This window comes from Bacillus rossius, chromosome 6 (genome assembly GCF_032445375.1).
Source record: "Bacillus rossius redtenbacheri isolate Brsri chromosome 6, Brsri_v3, whole genome shotgun sequence".
In the NCBI taxonomy this organism is placed as follows: Eukaryota; Metazoa; Arthropoda; class Insecta; order Phasmatodea; family Bacillidae; genus Bacillus; species Bacillus rossius.
In genome coordinates, this window is record NC_086334.1 from 73,728,040 (window position 1) to 73,751,653 (window position 23,614).

General features: G+C 39.7%; 1 protein-coding gene across 1 annotated transcript in view; it reads left to right on the forward strand.

Annotated features, from left to right (window-relative positions):
* Positions 1-23,614, forward strand: part of LOC134533573 (nose resistant to fluoxetine protein 6-like) — a 94,964-nt gene that overhangs the window by 25,922 nt on the left and 45,428 nt on the right. Inside the window, exons 2-3 of the mRNA XM_063371103.1 lie at positions 10,214-10,407; positions 21,202-21,343. Coding sequence (XP_063227173.1) covers positions 10,214-10,407; positions 21,202-21,343 — 336 coding nt within the window. The remainder of the gene's footprint in view (positions 1-10,213; positions 10,408-21,201; positions 21,344-23,614) is intronic.

Here is a 23,614-nt window from a genome sequence, read left to right on the forward strand (position 1 = left end):
TATGGTGGTTCCCTAAAATTGTCAAATACTTAAAACATATTTTGGAGGTGGGTGGATTTGAACCCACGATCTGCAGCTTACCAGCATTGCGCCTTTGCCGCGCGCTACCACACATATTAGTCTGAATTCCGAACCATGATGGCTCGGAACTCTGAGTTGGAAAATATACGGCTTCGATCACACTGCATTCTCGGTATATCACCCACTGGGCTCACTCTGCTATTACTCCGAGCTAAACCTCCCTCTGGCTTGTATTGTTGGAAATCGTTCGTGGCTGTTTGATATTCACGAACGAAAGACTTACCAGCCAATTCTCATCGAATCGAATTGAACTGAAATATAACTAATTGAACTGAGTGGGTTTTCTGGAAAATTCCCGCCCCCCTTACCCAGTGCGTTTTCCCGGCTATTGGTGATAAGTCAACCGGCAAACAGCTGCTGGGTGTTGCTATAACAGCCAACAGCGACTAAGAGGGCAGCCGACTTTGGTATAAACCGCCGCTGCTTGCATTGGTTAGTTGGACAGGCAAAAGTCCTGATTTAACAGTAAGTCCAGTGTCTCGCTAATCCATCAACATTTCAGATAGAAACTTATGGTATGAAGATCTGTATGAAGCCCTACAAAACCCATCTGAAGGAGACTGGACCGAAAGAAGGGAACTTCTAGAGGACTATACCATAGAAAAGGGCAGTGAGCAGAAGCACCTTAAAGCCCTTGTCTAAAAGCTCATTAAGATGTATACAAACTTGGCTAAGGAGTCCCAAATAAATGCTGTGGAATGGAAATGATTGATCTCCATCAGTCCATTGATCATTGGACAAGACCCTGCAGTGTTCAAGATCTTCATAAAGAACTTCACGAAAAAGGTGCCAGAGAAAGATAAGGAGATATAAAAAGAAACTGAAGAACAAATGATTGATCCTAGCTAGACAAAGACAAAATAACTTGCTAATGCTAATGCTATGGAAATATCGAAGGTGAACAAAGCATTTACACACTACATACTTCAAAGTATTACAAGCGGAAGAGATTGCTCGATAAACCTCTGCTGGATAATTCTAAGATGAAGGCGTTATTCAAGGCCTAGAAGATCCAAAACTACAATGACAAGACCATCATATGCTGAAATGACTATTAAGTCATGGGATAAAGGGATTCCTGTCAAATCTCGGTAAATAAGAAAACCAAAAAGGAAATACTGTTAGTTATCCCTAGAACTGAGACACAGGCTAGTGAAACGACCAAATGGGAAATGCTCTATAGCATTGATCGTGTTAAGGACAAGTTATGTGTAAAAGGCATAAGGAATATCGCACGAGGCAGGATCCTTCTAGAAGCCCAAAACATGGGAACAGTGGACAATATTTTACAAGACGAAAAATTGAGATCAATGGGGCTTCGGGTGGAGAATCCTCATGAACGGGGGCCTAAAATATTCCTTTATGACGTTCCTAAAGATCATGACAATGACAAATTGGACAAAACATTTTATATGAAGAAACCTCCTATGAAAGAGCTAACTTTGGAAGACTTCAAGAAAGAAGTTATACTCAGACAAAGAAGAGGACGGCAGGACAACAAAGATATATTACATACAATCCTGGAGAGTATGCCCAGGACAAGGAATATCATGATAAATAAAACTTACATGTGCTTTGGCTTTTCAGCCTCTAAAGTTAAGGACTTTGTTGCTGTCACAAGGAGCTTCAAATGCCAAAGTTACGGACACACTGCTACTAAATGCCAAAGCAAATTGACCTGCTTAATGTGGGGAAATGAAATACACAAGTATACGGAATAAGTGTGAGGCCTTACTTAAGGCGCTCGAGTTTGAAGTCGGAGATCGCAGAAGGGAGTACCAACTAAATGCAGTGAGACGTACGGTCCCTAGGCAAAAAAAAATGACCTGGATAATAATTGAAAGCATCACTGCCTGTTTACTATTTAATTTTCCCGCTTGGCATTGGCTTGGTACATTGAATACAGAACCATTTACACAAATCTGCAGATCTAGATCTCGCATTAAAGAAAAAGACATCTAATGTAATCACTCATTACAACCACCATATTACGGGTAATTTTACAAACATTAAGAAAGCATTAGTTTTCCCTAACAGGTCCGTTGATTACAATCCTGGATGACGTAATTGTCTATATATGTTGTTTAGGCACATTCCCAATATTTTGGTCGAACCGGTCTCTAGTTATGACGTAATTATGCGAGTCTAACATCCCGCACCACAGCAACGTGTTAAGTCTGGCTTGCAGTTTACGTAATTTCTCACGTAGCGTAAAAGAAAAAAGGAGTAGAGTTTAATTCGCCACATTACGATTCCAGATGCTAGCAAGATATGAATTTGAGTTTATGATCACTCAAGTCTCTCTGCTTATTGTTTCCTTGAAAAACCAACCCGGTCTCTGGTTGTTAATAACGGTTGCGTCGAGGCTTACTTGTAGTCTCGCAGCATGGTGGACGATAACCCGGGCTGGGTACTGGTCGATGCGTAGGTGAATGGAACAGCCTTTCCATTTTTGCAGTGGCGCAACACGCCTGCACCCGCGAGGCGAAGTCGACTCCACCAGCCGCCAGCACCGTCTCCCCGCTCGCCAGCCGCAGACCGTCGCAGGTTAACGCCTCATCATGACGTCATAAGGCTCAGCGCGCAGCGCGGTGTTGGCTCGCGGAAACACACACACGCGCAGCGCCGCGAATGTCCGTAATGCTTTTGTTTTAATCAAGCTTCAGGGCGAGAATGAACCAAGTGCCAAACCATCTATCATAACATATGAAATAATTAATACCAAATCAAAAGGACGTTAAAACAAACAAATAATAAAAGTGAAGTTAATGGAGGCGTGGCAAACGCCTCAATATCCCCCCCCTTAAAAAAAACTAATTTAACACCAAAAACCCAAAAAAAAATTTAGGTAGCTTCGAACCACTATAAGGCGAGAAAACGGGGAAGCACTCAAAACACGCCATTCAACTAACTAACCTCAAGGAAAAGCAAGAAGAAAAAGCACACAGTAGGAAAAAACACGCGAAGAAAAACACATGAGAGAGACAAAGAAAAACAATAATTAAGACCAAACAATGCTTTGTGCCACTTTCCCGTTTACTCGTTAACAAACAGCAACATACTTCACAAAAAAGTCTCTATTCACATGGCTAAAAGGAGCGAAAACAATCATTTACTTTGATCGGGTGTGAACCTCTTAAGATGACTAATATGCACCTTACGTGTCTCAAAACTTTTGTCCACACGCTGCAAAAGAACGGTTACTCCCCCTAAATGCCTTATCACCTTGTAAGGCCCCTGGTAAGAAAACTCTAATTTAGCGGTTTTGTGCAGCGCTTTGTTACTGATGGGAAAACTTTTGCAGAGCACCCAGTCTCCCACTTTAAAAGGATTTTCCAAGCGCCCCTTATTATATTGTTTCGCAACCCTATTCTGAGCGTTCTGGAGATTTTTTTATAGCTTCTACCCATTTACCTTCTAATAAACGTGGACTACTGATCGCCCATAATTCATCTCCTATACCCCAAACATTTAAAAGAGGGTGTGGTATTTTCCGCCCCAGAAATAATTCGGCGGGAGTGAAATGAGTGGCGTCATGCTTAGCCATGTTAAAACCTAAACTCAGCATATCTAAATTTTCATCCCACTGGCGATGGTCTTGATGATGATAAATAGTAAGTGCAATCTTGATATTTTTATTCACTCTTTCTACCAGGTTAGGGCAAGGATAATGCGGGCTGGTGTTAATGTGGCAAATTCCCCAACGAAAACACATGTTCCCAAATATTTGACTATTGAAATAGGCCGCATTGTCAGAAACCACATTCTCAGGTGCTCCAAAAATTCGCCATATTCTTTGCGTAAGAGCCTTGACAATTCTCGCCGCTTTCATGTCAGATAAGGGTAAAAAAAATTTAATTTAGTGAAACCATCCACAATAATCAAAAGACAATTATTTCCCTCTCGAGATCGAGGCAAAGGACCAAAAATATCTATGAAAACCTTCTCCCAGGGACGCGTGGGCAGAGAAACGGAATATTTACCCAATTTCGAATTTACGGTTTGTTTACTTAGCAGGCAACTTTCACACGTGTTAACATGATTTTGCACATCTCTTTTCATATCCGCCCAATAGACTTCATCTCTCAATTTATGATATGTCTTGTCCACTCCTCCATGACCCCCAAACGCACTATCGTGATAATATTTTAGCACCATAGGCCGTAAGAACTTAGGAATATAAAGTCTTTTCTCTTTCCCACTTTGTTGATAATATAATCTATGCTTCACTAACACGAAATTCTTATTTTTGCCCTGCAGTAAATCCCGCATTATATTTTGCCCTTCCAAATCTTGTTCTAACACCTCCTCTACTTTGTTGAATAGTTCTGGCTCCACAGTAAAACGCCCACACCTGATTGCTTCACTCTCGTCTTCCAAATCCTGTTCACCCCCTTCCTCCTCAAACATCCGCGAAAGGGCATCCGCGACCACATTGTCCTTTCCCTTTACATGAATTATTTTGAACCGAAACCGAGTGAGCCTCATTACCCACCGCCCTATTTTCCCTAGTTGTCTCGGATGCGAAAACAACCAGGTCAAAGCCTGATTGTCCGTGTAAAGGTCAAATTCGTCATGCTCTAGATAAGTGTCAAAGCGTTCCAAAGCAAACACGCAAGCAAGGGCTTCCTTTTCATATGTGCTATAACCTTTTTCATGTCTATTAAGTGTTCTTCCAGCAAACATAATGGGTTGTAGACCCTTGCCAAAATCCTGCAAGAGAACCGCGCCTAACGCGACACTCGAAGCGTCAACCTGCACTACAAATCGCCTCTGGAAATCAGGTAACGCTAACACAGGTGGGTTGGAAATGGCTTTTTTCAAGCCGAGAAAAGCGGCCTCCTCTACCTCACCCCAATTAAAACTAACCCCTTTTTTTCTTAAATTATTTAAAGGGTGGCACAAATCCGCATAGTTCTCAATAAAGCGGCTAAAGTAGCCCATCATGCCCAAAAATCGCATGATGCCTTCAACATTACGAGGTCTCGCGAAATTTACAATGGCCTCAATTTTGTCAGGGTCCATTACAATTTTTCCTTCCCCAACAATGAAACCCAGGAACCGAATTTTCTTTCTGGCCCAACAAACTTTTTCAGGATTGACCGTTAACCCTGCACCTCGTAATTTTTTCAAAACCCCTTCCACAAGTTCCATGTGTTCCTCGAAAGAATTAGAAAATATACAGATGTCATCCAGAAAACTAATGACATTTTTAAATTGATATTCTTTCAGGATGTAAGATAAGATAAGCGATAAGCATTGTGAGCCAAAATTTACCCCGAAAGGCACTCTTTTCCATTGGTACTGTCCCCACGGGGTAACAAAAGCCGTGAACTTCTTGCTACTCTCCTCCAACATACATTGGTGAAAAGCAGCATTAAGGTCTAACACCGTAAAATATTTCGCTTGCCCCAAATATTGCAGCACAGTTTCCACCTTGGGCAGCGGGAAACCGTCTAGTTTTATGCGATCATTCAAGATCCGGTAGTCCAACACTAAGCGATACTTCCCCGGTGTTTTTTTTTTTTTACTAAAAAGGCGGGTGAAGCGTACTCTGAACTCGCTTCTTCAATAACATTTTGCTTAAGTAAATCATCTATGATTTCCCGAAAAACTAGCATTTTGGGAGGTGCACATTGATATGGCACACACCTCACCGGACGTTGATCAATTAATTCAATCCGGTACGGCATCAATTCACATTTACCCACCTTTTCCGTAATTACATCGGGATAACGAAAACAAATATCCCTGATTTCGTCCTTCTGTTTTTCTGTTAAGTGTTCCTCCACCCCCTTTAAACCTCCGCAACAAACTTCAATTTTATTCTTGGGTGCCTCAAGACTAATTTTGACTTTTTTATCAAACACGAAACATAACCTCCTATTCTTACAATCCACTATAGCTCCCGTGCCCTTTAAAAAATCCCATCCTAAAATCAATTCTTCGAGTAGTCCAGGCATTACCCAAAAATCACGTGTCCAGGCAAAATTTCCTATTTTAAAGTGCAAACGTACTTTCAAGGAGATTTTCCGGCTTTTCCCATCAGCCAAATGCACATCAAACCCTGGCTCCGTTTTTAAATTTTTTCTTAGTTCGGGATGTCTCGTTATTAATCTACTCAAAAACGCCTGCTGTACAAATGAATTGCTAGCCCCGGTATCAATTAAACCCGAGACTCTCTCCTCATAAAACCTTACCCTGACACACATATTACTTCTAGTTTTCAATACCGCCAGACGATGCTTATTTTCAAAACGAAACCAGCTAACCCTTTTTTTTTGTAAACAATTGCGAGACAAATGCCCCCACTTGCCACAAAACCCACACACTCGTCTAACGTTATTCCCCTGACCTTTACTCTGCTTCTTCTCTGCGCATTTAGCAATGAGATGCCTCTCACTGCCACATGCATAACACTTCTTTCTAATTTTATGTTTATTACTTTGATCATATGCTGAAATTTCGGACTTTACACCCACCTTATCAAATTCACTGCACCTATCCACTCTCGTGACATTTAACTCCGCTTCCTCATTTATCCCAACGCTACTTTCACCCTCTTTTAAAATGTTTGATTTTTCCTCCTCTTCGCATAAATCGGAAACCCAACACACATTATCCACCTCCACCGCCCAATTACTAATATCGAACAAGCTGGTGGGCCTCTCCACAAAGCTACACTCCCTCCTAATGTGGGGATGCAAAATTTCTAAGACTAACCGTATCCACTCCATTTCCCTCATTTGGACATTAAGGGCTGAACCATGGTCCAAAATGTCATGCACATAACTCAAAGTTTTTTCCCCTTTTCTTTGGAAACGACGGGTTTCCTCTATTATAAGTTCCTCTCTAACTCTACAAGGACATAAATTTTCCCATAACGCCTCCTTGCAATCAACCCAGGACATATGACTCTTATAACCCGCAATGACTATATCATAAGCTAAGCCTGTGCAACGCGAAGCAACAGCCAAAATTAAATCACTCTCATTGGAAAAATAATTTGCGTTAGCTAGCTTGTCCACGGCCATGCAAAACTCTAAAATACCCTCTACATTTGCTGACTGCAGTTTCGGAACATTTTCTAGTGATCGTAAAGCAAACTTATTTTTTAGGAAATTTGTACTAAACGAGCCAGACCCACTCGCTTCTGCCTGTTCCGTTTGCCACGAAACTCTTTCTCCTTTCAAATGCGCCACAAACTTCTGTCTTAAAACATCTATGCTTTCGTCCGCACTGTGCTCGACTGACGCAGCCCTTAAATTAGTCATTATCTCCTCTTTATGTAATTTATATATCCAAGCCAATGCCATACTGGTGATATAAAAAATCAATAAGTATCTAAACACCGAAAACTACCGCGTCTGTGACTCTGACTAGCAGAGTAGCGCAGTTTTTAGGCCTTACTTAAGGCGCTCGAGTTTGAAGTCGGAGATCGCAGAAGGGAGTACCAACTAAATGCAGTGAGACGTACGGTCCCTAGGCAAAAAAAAATGACCTGGATAATAATTGAAAGCATCACTGCCTGTTTACTATTTAATTTTCCCGCTTGGCATTGGCTTGGTACATTGAATACAGAACCATTTACACAAATCTGCAGATCTAGATCTCGCATTAAAGAAAAAGACATCTAATGTAATCACTCATTACAACCACCATATTACGGGTAATTTTACAAACATTAAGAAAGCATTAGTTTTCCCTAACAGGTCCGTTGATTACAATCCTGGATGACGTAATTGTCTATATATGTTGTTTAGGCACATTCCCAATATTTTGGTCGAACCGGTCTCTAGTTATGACGTAATTATGCGAGTCTAACATCCCGCACCACAGCAACGTGTTAAGTCTGGCTTGCAGTTTACGTAATTTCTCACGTAGCGTAAAAGAAAAAAGGAGTAGAGTTTAATTCGCCACATTACGATTCCAGATGCTAGCAAGATATGAATTTGAGTTTATGATCACTCAAGTCTCTCTGCTTATTGTTTCCTTGAAAAACCAACTCGGTCTCTGGTTGTTAATAACGGTTGCGTCGAGGCTTACTTGTAGTCTCGCAGCATGGTGGACGATAACCCGGGCTGGGTACTGGTCGATGCGTAGGTGAATGGAACAGCCTTTCCATTTTTGCAGTGGCGCAACACGCCTGCACCCGCGAGGCGAAGTCGACTCCACCAGCCGCCAGCACCGTCTCCCCGCTCGCCAGCCGCAGACCGTCGCAGGTTAACGCCTCATCATGACGTCATAAGGCTCAGCGCGCAGCGCGGTGTTGGCTCGCGGAAACACACACACGCGCAGCGCCGCGAATGTCCGTAATGCTTTTGTTTTAATCAAGCTTCAGGACGAGAATGAACCAAGTGCCAAACCATCTATCATAATATATGAAATAAATTATACCAAATCAAAAGGACGTTAAAACAAACAAATAATAAAAGTGAAGTTAATGGAGGCGTGGCAAACGCCTCAAGTGAAAAAGGCTGACAGTGATTAATGCGCAAACTGCATTAGGGATAAGAAGTCTTTTAATCATAGAGTCGACAGCTCTGATTGTTCCTCTTATAAAAGAGCATTATCATGTGAACTTGATATAACCAATTATGACTAGTTCTGACAGAATGCGCATAGAACGACTTAATGCATAGAACTCTGCGGTGGTTCTTTATGAACTGATTCAGATATCTGAACAAAATAAGCTTTATATAATTCTTCTACAAGAACCATACGCTTTGCGAGGGAGGATTACAGGACTGCCTGGTACAGTATACTACACTAGAGACAGCCCTACGATATGAATCAGGAACAACCAATACTCCAATTAATGCTCACTAGAATAAAGTAGTGAATAAAGCAGTGAATACCATGTATATTTGCTGTTGCAATTTAAGAACATTACGTTTTACATGGTCTCCTCATATTTCAAGTTCATGCATGAAATGGATATACACATAAGGCAATGACAGAAGATCATTGATACGATTGGACAACATCGAATAATTATTGGTGCAGACACCAACGCCAAATACATGATGTGGCATTCACCAATAACTGATGCAAAGGGTGACCTTGTGAATAGCATTTTTATAGAAGACGGCCCCGCACCGTCACTGATGTCATGCGCCATCCATTGACGTAAGACATGCCACGTGTGCCTGAGCGGATTACAAGGGTCGTCGCTTACCCCCCCCCCCCCCTCTACCCGCCCCGCGTGAGCTGTTGGTGCCCTTCTCGACTGGCCCCAGCCGCGCTCGTCACTTCTAGAAGGGCGCCAGGGTCTATATAAGCCTGGACGCCGGCCTCCGCGACAGTGGTTCGGCAAAGGGAAGTGTGACGGCGGATACGGAGTGGCACGGCGAGTTGGGCTATCCCTATACGAGCCCAGTTATTTCCACTGAACAATTATTAAAATCGTAACAGTCGTTTCGGAAATGAGCTTCTAAATGTTTAAAACATTGTGTAGACATTTTTAACAATAAGTTTCCTGTCTCAGGTATGCATAGATGGGGGTTGTGCAAGTGGTGTAGCGAAGAAATTCCTCGTTGTTGTGTGTGGATAAAATCAGTATTGCAGCCTGACTAAACGCCTTGATTCCTCACTCATTAGAATAGTACATGTTGTACGTCCAGCAGAATAGGTCCAATGGAGACGAGTAGGATAAAATTATCTGCGCTGTTTGATGTTCTGGGTCATAGTGTAGGATGGGGAGGATACTGCCTTTTCTTAGACTTACAGCACATACCACTGCTGACATGTGTATTTAGTACACGATAAAAATCTTTGAGAATTATTATTTCATTAAATACTTATTATTTTACTTGAAAATTCTATACAAATAAAAATTTCCCTATTTCTAACCCTATAGATTTGTTTCCTGAAATACCTAAAATTTGATTATATATCAATATTGCAAATGTATTGTTAAGCATACATATTGTATCCATGTAGCTGGTGATTTATTACACATATTTATCAAAGCTAAATTTTGATATAACATGTAATTATTGGTTTATGTTTGTAGATAAATATACAATTCAGCATTTTTCCATTAATATAAATGGCATCATCATTAAGTGAGCATGTAAAAATCATAATTGGCTGTGGTGTAATAATAATTTCTTGTTTTTTTTTTGTTCAGTGTTTGTTAGTTTCGTGGCACCTGGCGGTCGACACCCAGATGTTCCTCGTGTGCTTGCCGCTAGTGTACGCCCTCTGCCGGAGGCCCTGGTTGGGACGCGCCGTCCTGGCTTCGCTCTTCGCTCTGTCTGTGCTGGTGCCATTCCTCGTCGTCTGGATCGGCAGGCATGATGCACTCGTCTTGCCCATACTCGAGTACGGCAAACTGTAAACATTCTACTTTTGGTTATGTGTTGATATGTGCCTATTTCACCCATGGAGTATGCGTGTTTAGTTGACCAATCCGTTGCTGTTGTAATACACTGTTGCATGAAAAATACTTAAAATCGCCTGAGCGCGGGGCAGCTGGCGGTTGAAAGCGCTGGCATGCGGTATTAAAGTGTACTTGTTGGTGAAGCCACCGCGCAGTAACGTAATAACGCTTAAAGCTGCGCAGTACATTCCCACCCCCATTACAATATCCACCCCTTCAGAGAACCGCATATGCTTCTGTCAGCAAATACTTTTGGAGCCGAATACTTTTTGGAGCCAAAGACTGTTGAAGCTGAAGACTGCTAGGGCCAAATATGTTTAGGGCCAAAGACTCTTTTTGGAGCCAAAGCCTGCTGGAGCCAATCACCGTAGGAGGCATTGTATCCTATCGTAAATTTACGATCGCTTCCTAATGAGCTGAATGTTCGAGAAAATTTAAGTCATTTTCGATTTATGTACGTATTCAGGTCTGTATAATCGTATACTACAAATGAGATCGTATCACACTAAGTTGAATTTACTTCCAAATGTGTGTCCTTTTTGTTAAATGTGCATCCTTTTTGTCGAATTTTCGTCCAAAAAAGGATCCTTTTCGTTAAATGTGTGTTCCTGTGTGTTCATTGTGTGTCCAGTGTGTGTTCTGTGGGACCATTGCATGTGTGTCCATTGTGTGTATTGTGTGTTCTTATTTGTTGAATGTGTGTCGTTTCGTTGAATGTTGGTAGTCAAATCTGTAGTAGTTCTAAATATTTACTGATTTAAAACCTCTTGGTCTTGATAAAAGATTTTTCAGGGATTCCTGGACCTTCAGTAATCGCAAAACATGTCCCGTTGGTTTAATTGCTTGTAATTAATTTTATCGATACTATAGGTCTGACAGTTTGAAGACTTTTTCTTGACTGCTTGAAATATTTTATACAAGCAATCGACGAAGAAGGTTTTATGGTTCGGTGATGTCTGGCCTATACGTCTGACATTGTAAATGACCTGGTGGTCCGGAGATTCTTGACCTATATTTAGCGTGAACTGGTAGGCACAGAGACTACGTATTTATTTCATCGGACAGGTATCATGTATAGAATCTTTTTTTCGTATAGAGAATGATTAATATACGCCAATAAGTGTAATAAGAAACATAATTATTAGATTTTAAGTTATAGTAACTCTTATAACTGATCCAGAATCTAATTGAGGATGGATATCATTTGATTTTTGTCAGTGTTTTTTTTTTAATTTTTCCTGGATTTATAGCTATATACCTAAATAGAGATTTCTTTCATTTTGGTCATACCGGCTTACTAGAGGTTGCCAATCTAGGAACCCAAGCTGGTTATATTAAAAAAAACATTGTTTACAAAAATTATTTTTTATATCGATTAATTATTGAATCAAGGGCAGAACTGATCGAATCAATCAGTATTTTGATCGCAGATTTTAAAAAATTAATTTTAGAATGTTACCCGAATTTCTAGCTCAATAAATATAGATTTCCAAGCTGACGACCAAATGTCTACTTGGCAGGGATCCTGGCAATAAATAATTACTGCAATCTAGCGGGTAAATATTAAAATAACATGACGATAGCACCTTCTGGATGTGGAAAACCAGATGGCGGCCTCCAGCATACGAAAAACCAGATTGCGGCCTTCAGCATATGAAAACCAAATGGCGGGCGTGACGTCATACTAGCTGGGCTGGGGGGGGGGGGGGGGGGAGTTAGTCTGTCGGTGGCTTTCGTGGAGGAAGTAACGGTAGTGTTTTTTTTTATCTTGCCTTCACCAGGTTAGAATCAACGACTCTAAGACGTAAGTGCGGTTTTTAATTTAAATTTTATTACAATTGATTAAAATATTTTTATAAATATTTCATTTTTTACCTTTAAGAGTTATATTATAATTGTGGAGTTTCAAAATGGTGGACAATTTTCAAGATGCCGGAACTTTTTTATCATAATTTTATTTATTTCATATTTTAATACATTTTAAAAATTTTACCGAATACCTTGCATATCAAATTTCGGATTTCCATGATGACGGTCGTAACGAATATTGCAAAGTTCTAAAATCCAATATGGTGGCCGTAACTAATGTGCACTATGACGTCATACACATTCAACTTGACGGGCGTAACGAAACATCCGATATTTCTAGAATCTAAATGGCGACTGTAACGAAATGTGCGATGGCGATGACTGATTTAAGATTACATAATTTTAATTAAAATATTGTTACTTAAATTTTTTTAAAAGTTTTTAAATTTTTCTCCGATTTTCTAGCATAAAAATTACAGATTTTCAAAATGACAGTCGTAACGATAATTGCGATAATTGCAACAGTAACGTCATAATCAAGATGGCAAGCATATCATTCTAATTGACAAGGTCATGCCCTCGACGGCTGAGTGACGTGTCCATATGGAATCTAAGATGTTTTAGAGAATTTTCATGCCTTTGTCATTTTTGGTTTCTAAAACGGGAAAAACGGGCATTATTGCCTCGAAATAGAGAAATAGGAATTTTAGCAAATTTGAAGTCATTTTTGATGAATTTTGAGGAAATTTTACTCCAGAAATGGCCATTGTGTTGTCTCAATCAAAGATGGCGTCGACAATCCTCTACTATTTTTTTGGTTAACGGATATTACCATGTTTACTTATTGTAGAAAAAGAGGAGAGAGGTAAACAATGTGGTGATTTTGTTTACGTAATACTACGTAAACTTACAATCAGTTAATACGTTGGATAATATTTTTTTTTTGTTTATAATATATATTTCAAATAAAGACGCGATATCACTTCATATCCTTAAATAATGGGAGGCATTTGCAATGAGGTAAATTAATTACATTATTGTAATCATAATTTTACCATAGTAAACGAAATTGTTAGAGTAAACAATGGCATAAACGTAGTTAAAATTAAATAGTGAGTGTTAAAAATTTTTTTAAACGTCTACCTCATGAAATGAAAAAGAGGTAAATGTGATTTCATCAAGGTAAAATATATACTCTAACACTCTAAAACAGACGTTTTAAAATCAAAAACTAAATCTTTACTAAAAGTTAAAAATTTAGTTTCATAACCACTTAAAAAAAACTTAATTTATAAAAGTTTCTGTTATGAGATATTTCTTTTTGTACCTAACAATTTATTTTGCCTATTTATTCAGTAAAAATGTATGGAATTATTGAAATACTTTTTCTTTCATTGGTAATATTTTAGCAATACTCTGAAACTGCGAGAACGAAGCCGCGGGTTATTAGGTAGTACTAAATAAAACTGAATCTGTATTCTTAAAGGGACAACTATTCTTTTTGATTATCATATTTTGGTTTGTTGTTGACAACGTAGAGGGTGTAGACATATGCATTTATTTAACAGTAGGTTATATAAATTATATTATATAATTCTGTCAAAATTATTTTTTTTGTTTATGTACCTACCTGGTGAAGTACCTATACGTATGTATGAATAAATTGCAATCAGTTATGCAAGCCCTGATATTTCTGTCTGTTGAAACACGCAGGGCTTTTCTGTGTATTGTTACTACCACCATAGCAACACAGTAGGCTTTGTAAATACAACAAAAGATGTAGTAGCAGAAACATAAGCCTATAGTTTTGCAGCTTCACAGAGATTTAGACCGGGCAGTATTTTGATTAAAAATAATTTTCGATTTACAGTAACGTTATTTTACCAAAACTTTGTATCATTTAGCATACTGATTAAATAGGCTGCAAAAGTGAAATTGGTGATATGTTGTGTGGCCAACCCCCCTTATACCGGGGTAGTTGAACACGTCCGCACCCGCCACGCCAGTCCCGTATACGCGTCTCTATTGACATATTGAAAATGAAAGTGTCGTAAAATTAAATTAAATAGACGCGCATGGACTGGCTTAAAATTTGACCAGTGCGCAAAAGCAATCATTAACGTACTAAATTGACCGACAGCCCTGCTAAACTTATTGTGATAGTTAACATATATATAATGAATTACCAGAAATAGAATGACCAGCATTAAGTACGGTAAAAAAGGAAAGCAACCTATAAATCCAATTCGTGATACCATTTCAATTGCTATAATTAAATTTCATATACATCGGTCACATTCACATACACTCTTACACTATACTTAAAATAAACCAAAGTCCCATAAAGTCTACTACCGAGGAGGGGAGGGTGAAAAAACGAAATAGTGACGTCTAGATAGTTCTACCAGTAATTTTCATCGCCGCACTCTGTTTTAAACACGTTGCCCGCAAGTCAAACCAGCGGAGTCAAAAGTTACAAATCCAGTTCTTGCACTTACTTGTTCTAGAGGCATACCTCTGTAGTCGGTGTGCGCCGGGGTCGGATGTAAACCCCGCTCACCTTGTAGCGCCTGTAGCATCGCGCTACATTGATGACCAGTGCACTAGGCCCACGATATCGCATTTTCATACACCACGCCTGGTGTTACTTCGCCGAGGGTGTATGGCATTACCGTCATCACGTAATCACGTAACGTCGCACTCGTAGCTCATCGCTGAAAAGCCAATTCTCGTCTCTCCCGCATAGTTCCGCGGCCCGCGCTCAACACATACAGTCTCTCCGAACGTCAAAAACAGCTGGCCGGCGCCTCCCCTCTCTCGTCAGGTGACGTCACCCCCCCCCCTCCCGTCCTGCCACCCCTGACTCCGCTCGATCGTTCTGGTTAAATCTAGCGGTTGCCACTACCGAATAAGGATAATAAACGTACAAACAAAACAACAAATAAATAATTTACATACACCATTAACTAATATAATACTATAAATAATATTATAAAATAATTTACTGATCTTAAAACAACCTTTACGCACCATAAAAGTTATAATAAAAAACAAGACGACTGAGGCCGCCACAAATGGCCTCAACCACCCCGATAAAAAAAAATTAAAAAAATTATAATACCCCTTTGAGTTATCTAACTATTCGGTCCACGTAAAGTAAGTAACACTAAAAGCAACACGTAGAAGACGAAGTAAGAAAAACTCAAAAGAGCTGCGAAAGAGAAAAACACAAAACCAAGACACAGAAAGCAAACTCGAAATAGCACCAAACACTAACTATAAAGCGCGACCCATAGCTAAACTCCCCAAAGGTTTTACAAAAAAAATAAACTAAACTAAAATAATTTAATACTGGATGTAAATTTAACCATTTAAAAAAGTACAGCGACCATTGAACTTTCTTTTCAAACAAATTTTCAACAAATGGCTATAGGTAACTCACATAAACGTGCAATACATACTAAATTTATTAGAGTCCAAAAATCCAGCTACCTGCCAAAATCACGGCAAACATTACAATATGTAAATATAAAAGACTCGCTAAAACACTCTCAAAAATCACAAAGTATATTCTTACAATCATAAATTAAATATAAATATAGATATGAAAGTATATAAATTTTCTCACTTATTTACATCACAACTCTTTTATATCAATTGGAAACCATTTTCGGGTGAAAAAAACTCATATTTTTCTCCGCCAACAACTTCTTGGCAACACAGTCCTCAAGACTTAATTATAACCACGTAAAACCTAAACTATAAGCATAGCACATTATACCTCCGCCGATCCTTCTCTATCCTGATTGGCTTTGGCCTTAAAACAAAACTTTTCCAGGTGCCCATATTTTCCACAAAACTCACACTTGTATGTATTTTTATTCAATTTTGTACAATTGACTTTGTAATGGCCCTCCTGCCCACATTTAAAACAAATCCTTTTATTACCCCGAGGGCCTTTCGATTTCCCCTGCACCCTTTCTACTTTATCATTCTTACAGTCCCTTGAATCACGCCGGGCTTGCCACACATTTTCCACTTCTATAGCCCAGGTAAACAAATCCCTTATTGTTGTAGGCCTCTGTACAAATGAGCATTCCCTTCTTTTGCTGGCGTACATATTTTCAAGAATTATGTCTATTAATTCTTTATCAGTAAGGCCGGTCCCAAATACTCTATTCATGGATAATATGCTTTCAACAAATACCCCTGTGTTTTCTTCTTCCCCTTGAAAACGGTACACTTTCTCTTTAATCAGTTTTTCCCTTAATCTACGAGGGAAAAGATTCTCCCACAAACTGGACTTAGTATGCTCCCAATCCATACAATTTTCCAAACAACGAACCATTATCTGTCTAGCTACGCCTCCACACTTTCCTACTAAACACCTTAACATGTCCTTATCTTGATCAAAAATACCCAATTCCCTCACTTTATCAGTTTCCACACAAAACTCAATCAACTCCCCAGCGTCTCCTCTTATAATTTTCGGGATACTGTTTACGCATTCTACCAGTTGATTTTTCTCAATTTGATTCACCCAACCCATTCTTTCACTAATCGACCCACTAATGCCCGGTACCTCCTCCTCTCGGCCTTCGGGAATTTCCACACGTAATTTGCTTTTCAAATAGGTTGAAAAAATTTTCCTGAGCCCGTCAATGTCCAGGTCTTCGCCCGCTACTAAACCTGCCGCTCGAATATTAGCCAACAATTCAGCTTTGCCTAAATTATACAACCAGCTTACGGCCATTGCTAGGCTGCTCGTTTCAAGGATACTCAGAAATACTATCACAGTAAGGACCAACAACAGGACTGCCGTAGCAGAGTGGCGCACTTGTGGCCAACCCCCATTATACCGGGGTAGTTGAACACGTCCGCACCCGCCACGCCAGTCCCGTATACGCGTCTCTACTGACATATTGATAATGAAAGTGTCGTAAAATTAACTTAAATAGACGCGCATGGACTGGCTTAAAATTTGACCAGTGCGCAAAAGCAATCATTAACGTACTAAATTGACCGACAGCCCTGCTAAACTTATTGTGATAGTTAACATATATATAATGAATTACCAGAAATAGAATGACCAGCATTAAGTACGGTAAAAAAGGAAAGCAACCTATAAATCCAATTCGTGATACCATTTCAATTGCTATAATTAAATTTCATGTACATCGGTCACATTCACATACACTCTTACACTATACTTAAAATAAACCAAAGTCCCATAAAGTCTACTACCGAGGAGGGGAGGGTGAAAAAACGAAATAGTGACGTCTAGATAGTTCTACCAGTAATTTCCATCGCCGCACTCTGTTTTAAACACGTTGCCCGCAAGTCAAACCAGCGGAGTCAAAAGTTACAAATCCAGTTCTTGCACTTACTTGTTCTAGAGGCATACCTCTGTAGTCGGTGTGCGCCGGGGTCGGATGTAAACCCCGCTCACCTTGTAGCGCCTGTAGCATCGCGCTACATTGATGACCAGTGCACTAGGCCCACGATATCGCATTTTCATACACCACGCCTGGTGTTACTTCGCCGAGGGTGTATGGCATTACCGTCATCACGTAATCACGTAACGTCGCACTCGTAGCTCATCGCTGAAAAGCCAATTCTCGTCTCTCCCGCATAGTTCCGAGGCCCGCGCTCAACACATACAGTCTCTCCGAACGTCAAAAACAGCTGGCCGGCGCCTCCCCTCTCTCGTCAGGTGACGTCACCCCCCCCCCTCCTGTCCTGCCACCACTGACTCCGCTCGATCGTTCTGGTTAAATCTAGCGGTTGCCACTACCGAATAAGGATAATAAACGTGCAAACAAAACAACAAATAAATAATTTACATACACCATTAACTAATATAATACTATAAATAATATTATAAAATAATTTACTGATCTTAAAACAACCTTTACGCACCATAAAAGTTATAATAAAAAACAAGACGACTGAGGCCGCCACAAATGGCCTCAACCACCCCGATAAAAAAAAAATAAAAAAAATTATAATACCCCTTTGAGTTATCTAACTATTCGGTCCACGTAAAGTAAGTAACACTAAAAGCAACACGTAGAAGACGAAGTAAGAAAAACTCAAAAGAGCTGCGAAAGAGAAAAACACAAAACCAAGACACAGAAAGCAAACTCGAAATAGCACCAAACACTAACTATAAAGCGCGACCCATAGCTAAACTCCCCAAAGGTTTTACAAAAAAAATAAACTAAACTAAAATAATTTAATACTGGATGTAAATTTAACCATTTAAAAAAGTACAGCGACCATTGAACTTTCTTTTCAAACAAATTTTCAACAAATGGCTATAGGTAACTCACATAAACGTGCAATACATACTAAATTTATTAGAGTCCAAAAATCCAGCTACCTGCCAAAATCACGGCAAACATTACAATATGTAAATATAAAAGACTCGCTAAAACACTCATAAAAATCACAAAGTATATTCTTACAATCATAAATTAAATATAAATATAGATATGAAAGTATATAAATTTTCTCACTTATTTACATCACAACTCTTTTATATCAATTGGAAACCATTTTCGGGTGAAAAAAACTCATATTTTTCTCCGCCAACAACTTCTTGGCAACACAGTCCTCAAGACTTAATTATAACCACGTAAAACCTAAACTATAAGCATAGCACATTATACCTCCGCCGATCCTTCTCTATCCTGATTGGCTTTGGCCTTAAAACAAAACATTTCCAGGTGCCCATATTTTCCACAAAACTCACACTTGTATGTATTTTTATTCAATTTTGTACAATTGACTTTGTAATGGCCCTCCTGCCCACATTTAAAACAAATCCTTTTATTACCCCGAGGGCCTTTCGATTTCCCCTGCACCCTTTCTACTTTATCATTCTTACAGTCCCTTGAATCACGCCGGGCTTGCCACACATTTTCCACTTCTATAGCCCAGGTAAACAAATCCCTTATTTTTGTAGGCCTCTGTACAAATGAGCATTCCCTTCTTTTGCTGGCGTACATATTTTCAAGAATTATGTCTATTAATTCTTTATCAGTAAGGCCGGTCCCAAATACTCTATTCATGGATAATATGCTTTCAACAAATACCCCTGTGTTTTCTTCTTCCCCTTGAAAACGGTACACTTTCTCTTTAATCAGTTTTTCCCTTAATCTACGAGGGAAAAGATTCTCCCACAAACTGGACTTAGTATGCTCCCAATCCATACAATTTTCCAAACAACGAACCATTATCTGTCTAGCTACGCCTCCACACTTTCCTACTAAACACCTTAACATGTCCTTATCTTGATCAAAAATACCCAATTCCCTCACTTTATCAGTTTCCACACAAAACTCAATCAACTCCCCAGCGTCTCCTCTTATAATTTTCGGGATACTGTTTACGCATTCTACCAGTTGATTTTTCTCAATTTGATTCACCCAACCCATTCTTTCACTAATCGACCCACTAATGCCCGGTACCTCCTCCTCTCGGCCTTCGGGAATTTCCACACGTAATTTGCTTTTCAAATGGGTTGAAAAAATTTTCCTGAGCCCGTCAATGTCCAGGTCTTCGCCCGCTACTAAACCTGCCGCTCGAATATTAGCCAACAATTCAGCTTTGCCTAAATTATACAACCAGCTTACGGCCATTGCTAGGCTGCTCGTTTCAAGGATACTCAGAAATACTATCACAGTAAGGACCAACAACAGGACTGCCGTAGCAGAGTGGCGCACTTGTGGCCAACCCCCATTATACCGGGGTAGTTGAACACGTCCGCACCCGCCACGCCAGTCCCGTATACGCGTCTCTACTGACATATTGATAATGAAAGTGTCGTAAAATTAACTTAAATAGACGCGCATGGACTGGCTTAAAATTTGACCAGTGCGCAAAAGCAATCATTAACGTACTAAATTGACCGACAGCCCTGCTAAACTTATTGTGATAGTTAACATATATATAATGAATTACCAGAAATAGAATGACCAGCATTAAGTACAGTAAAAAAGGAAAGCAACCTATAAATCCAATTCGTTATACCATTTCAATTGCTATAATTAAATTTCATGTACATCGGTCACATTCACATACACTCTTACACTATACTTAAAATAAACCAAAGTCCCATAAAGTCTACTACCGAGGAGGGGAGGGTGAAAAAACGAAATAGTGACGTCTAGATAGTTCTACCAGTAATTTCCATCGCCGCACTCTGTTTTAAACACGTTGCCCGCAAGTCAAACCAGCGGAGTCAAAAGTTACAAATCCAGTTCTCGCACTTACTTGTTCTAGAGGCATACCTCTGTAGTCGGTGTGCACCGGGGTCGGATGTAAACCCCGCTCACCTTGTAGCGCCTGTAGCATCGCGCTACATTGATGACCAGTGCACTAGGCCCACGATATCGCATTTTCATACACCACGCCTGGTGTTACTTCGCCGAGGGTGTATGGCATTACCGTCATCACGTAATCACGTAACGTCGCACTCGTAGCTCATCGCTGAAAAGCCCATTCTCGTCTCTCCCGCATAGTTCCGCGGCCCGCGCTCAACACATACAGTCTCTCCGAACGTCAAAAACAGCTGGCCGGCGCCTCCCCTCTCTCGTCAGGTGACGTCACCCCCCCTCCTGTCCTGCCACCCCTGACTCCGCTCGATCGTTCTGGTTAAATCTAGCGGTTGCCACTACCGAATAAGGATAATAAACGTACAAACAAAACAACAAATAAATAATTTACATACACCATTAACTAATATAATAATATAAATAATATTATAAAATAATTTACTGATCTTAAAACAACCTTTACGCACCATAAAAGTTATAATAAAAAACAAGACGACTGAGGCCGCCACAAATGGCCTCAGTTGGTTCATGTACAATTGTACAACAAGATAACACGGTCCAGCCAGTGAATGCTTCCTTGTCTGGCAGGAACATCGAAGACCTGCCCTCGTCCCGGTACATGCAGGAGGTCTATGTGAGGACCGAGAATAGAGCCGCTCCTCATTTGATCGGCGTGGTGGCTGCCCTGGTCATGGTGAGGTTCAGACAGTCCCACTTCAGGATCAACAAGGTAAAACAATCAAGTAACGGTTGGTATCTCACTATTGCATATACTCATGCAGTGCGTCCATTAAATAATGTCTCAGTTATCAATTTTAATAGCCTATGTTCAACTGTAGGAGTAGAATAGTTTTGGTTCGAGGTCACAATTGAACAGCGACTGAAACTGTAGGAGTTGAATAGTTTTGGTTCGAGGTCACAATTGAACAGCGACTGAAACTGTAGGAGTTGAATAGTTTTGGTTCGAAGTCACAATTGAACAGCGACTGAAACTGTAGGAGTTGAATAGTTTTGGTTCGAGGTCACAATTGAACAGCGACTGAAACTGTAGGAGTTGAATAGTTTTGGTTCGAAGTCACAATTGAACAGCGACTGAAACTGTAGGAGTTGAATAGTTTTGGTTCGAGGTCACAATTGAACAGCGACTGAAACTGTAGGAGTTGAATAGTTTTGGTTCGAGGTCACAATTGAACAGCGACTGAAACAGTTTAAGACAAGCGCATGCGCGGGTAGCGCTGCTTTGTGATTTTTTCGCCTGCAGCGCCAACTAAATCAAAATGGTGAGACTCCGGAGCGTAAAGTCTTTTGTGTTCTGCAATTTGCTGAGAGTGAATATATAATTTCAGTTCAACGTGCGATTAGTTTAAAGTTTGTGATCCCCCGTGAGGCAAAAATATCGATCGATGGTATAGTTAATTCGAAACGAACCTTTGTGTTTATAAAGAGAAATGCAATGTTCGACCAAACGTGTGTGTACAGGATTTCGACTGTGTCAGAGCATCTTACCTGCGCAGTCCTAGAAAATCTGTTTGGAAACGCTAATTGCTTTAAAAGTAAACATATTAAAAATTTGTATGAAAAATTTAGTAATTAAACTTTCAATTCGATGTATCATTAGTAATAAATAGACTTAATTGAAAGGTTATAATGTCCCATGGAAACTGGGAAATCCTTTTATGGAATTTTTTTTATTATGTGTAAATATTTATGTAACCAAGGACCATTGGAAAGTATAACATGCTAATAAGTTCTCCCCTAAACAGAAATTTCAAGTTAATTAATTACGACAAACATTTAAAAATTATAAAAATTAATATTAAGCTAATCCAAAAAATTCTCAAGTAAAATAAAGAGTTCGTGCAACACTTGGTTTTAGGTGATAATAGTCAGAGATAGGTAATTTAATATGCTATCCTCAAATTTAAATACCATTTATTGAGCTCTTCATTACTATATAATGTACTATTGTATTATTATTTAAGAAATAATAAATTATAATAAATAAACGTAATATTTATTTATATCATTATCAAATAAAATTTATCTCGATAATTATACTCATTAAAGAATTAATTTTATACACTATATAAATATTTATTTTATAGACTTTTTAATTTGATTAAATTTTACTTTACCAAAAGTGTTTATATTATCACTCCAGTCTTATAATAATTTTATTTATTTTAATTATTTGTATGCGAAAACTGAAGCCAATTTTTTATTACGCCAAGTAAGTATAAAGTTTTACCCCGTACATTATTTCATAGAAAATATTTTCTAAGAGACCTCAAACAAGCTTATTTTCACGAGGTGTAGTGCTTAGAAGCTCTTTAAGTCGAACAAGAGTTTTTTTTTATTACAACTACGTAAAGGTGGTCCGAATGCCCAATGCTTCTACTTCAAATGGAAAAGAGGAATTTTTAGGAGTATTTAAAGCAGGGGTCGGCAAGTAGTTTTAGGTGGGGTCCGGATAGTGTGGGAAAATTTTAACGAGGTCCAGAAATAAAATGATAATAATTAATTATTGTATTGTTTCAAATAAAATTCTGAATTGTAAAACACAAGATTGAGGTCCGCAAATGGAAAGCGGTCCGCATATTGCTGACCGTTGATCTGATGCGTCGAGCAGCAGGTGCATGTGCATGCAAGCAGGAGCCTCAATGGTGCGAGGCTGGTGCTTGCTGCTGCACGTGCATGCAAGCAGGAGCCTCAAAGGTGCTAGACTGGTGCTTGCTGCCGCACGTACATGCAAGCAGGAGCCTCAGTGGTGCGAGGCTGGTGCTTGCTGCCGCACGTGCATGCAAGCAGGAGCCTCAGTGGTGCGAGGCCGGTGCTTGCTGCCGCACGTGCATGCAAGCAGGAGCCTCAGTGGTGCGAGGCTGGTGCTTGCTGCCGCACGTGCATGCAAGCAGGAGCCTCGGTATTGCGAGGCAAGTGCTTGCTGCCGCACGTGCATGCAAGCAGGAGCCTCGGTATTGCGAGGCAAGTGCTTGCTGCCGCA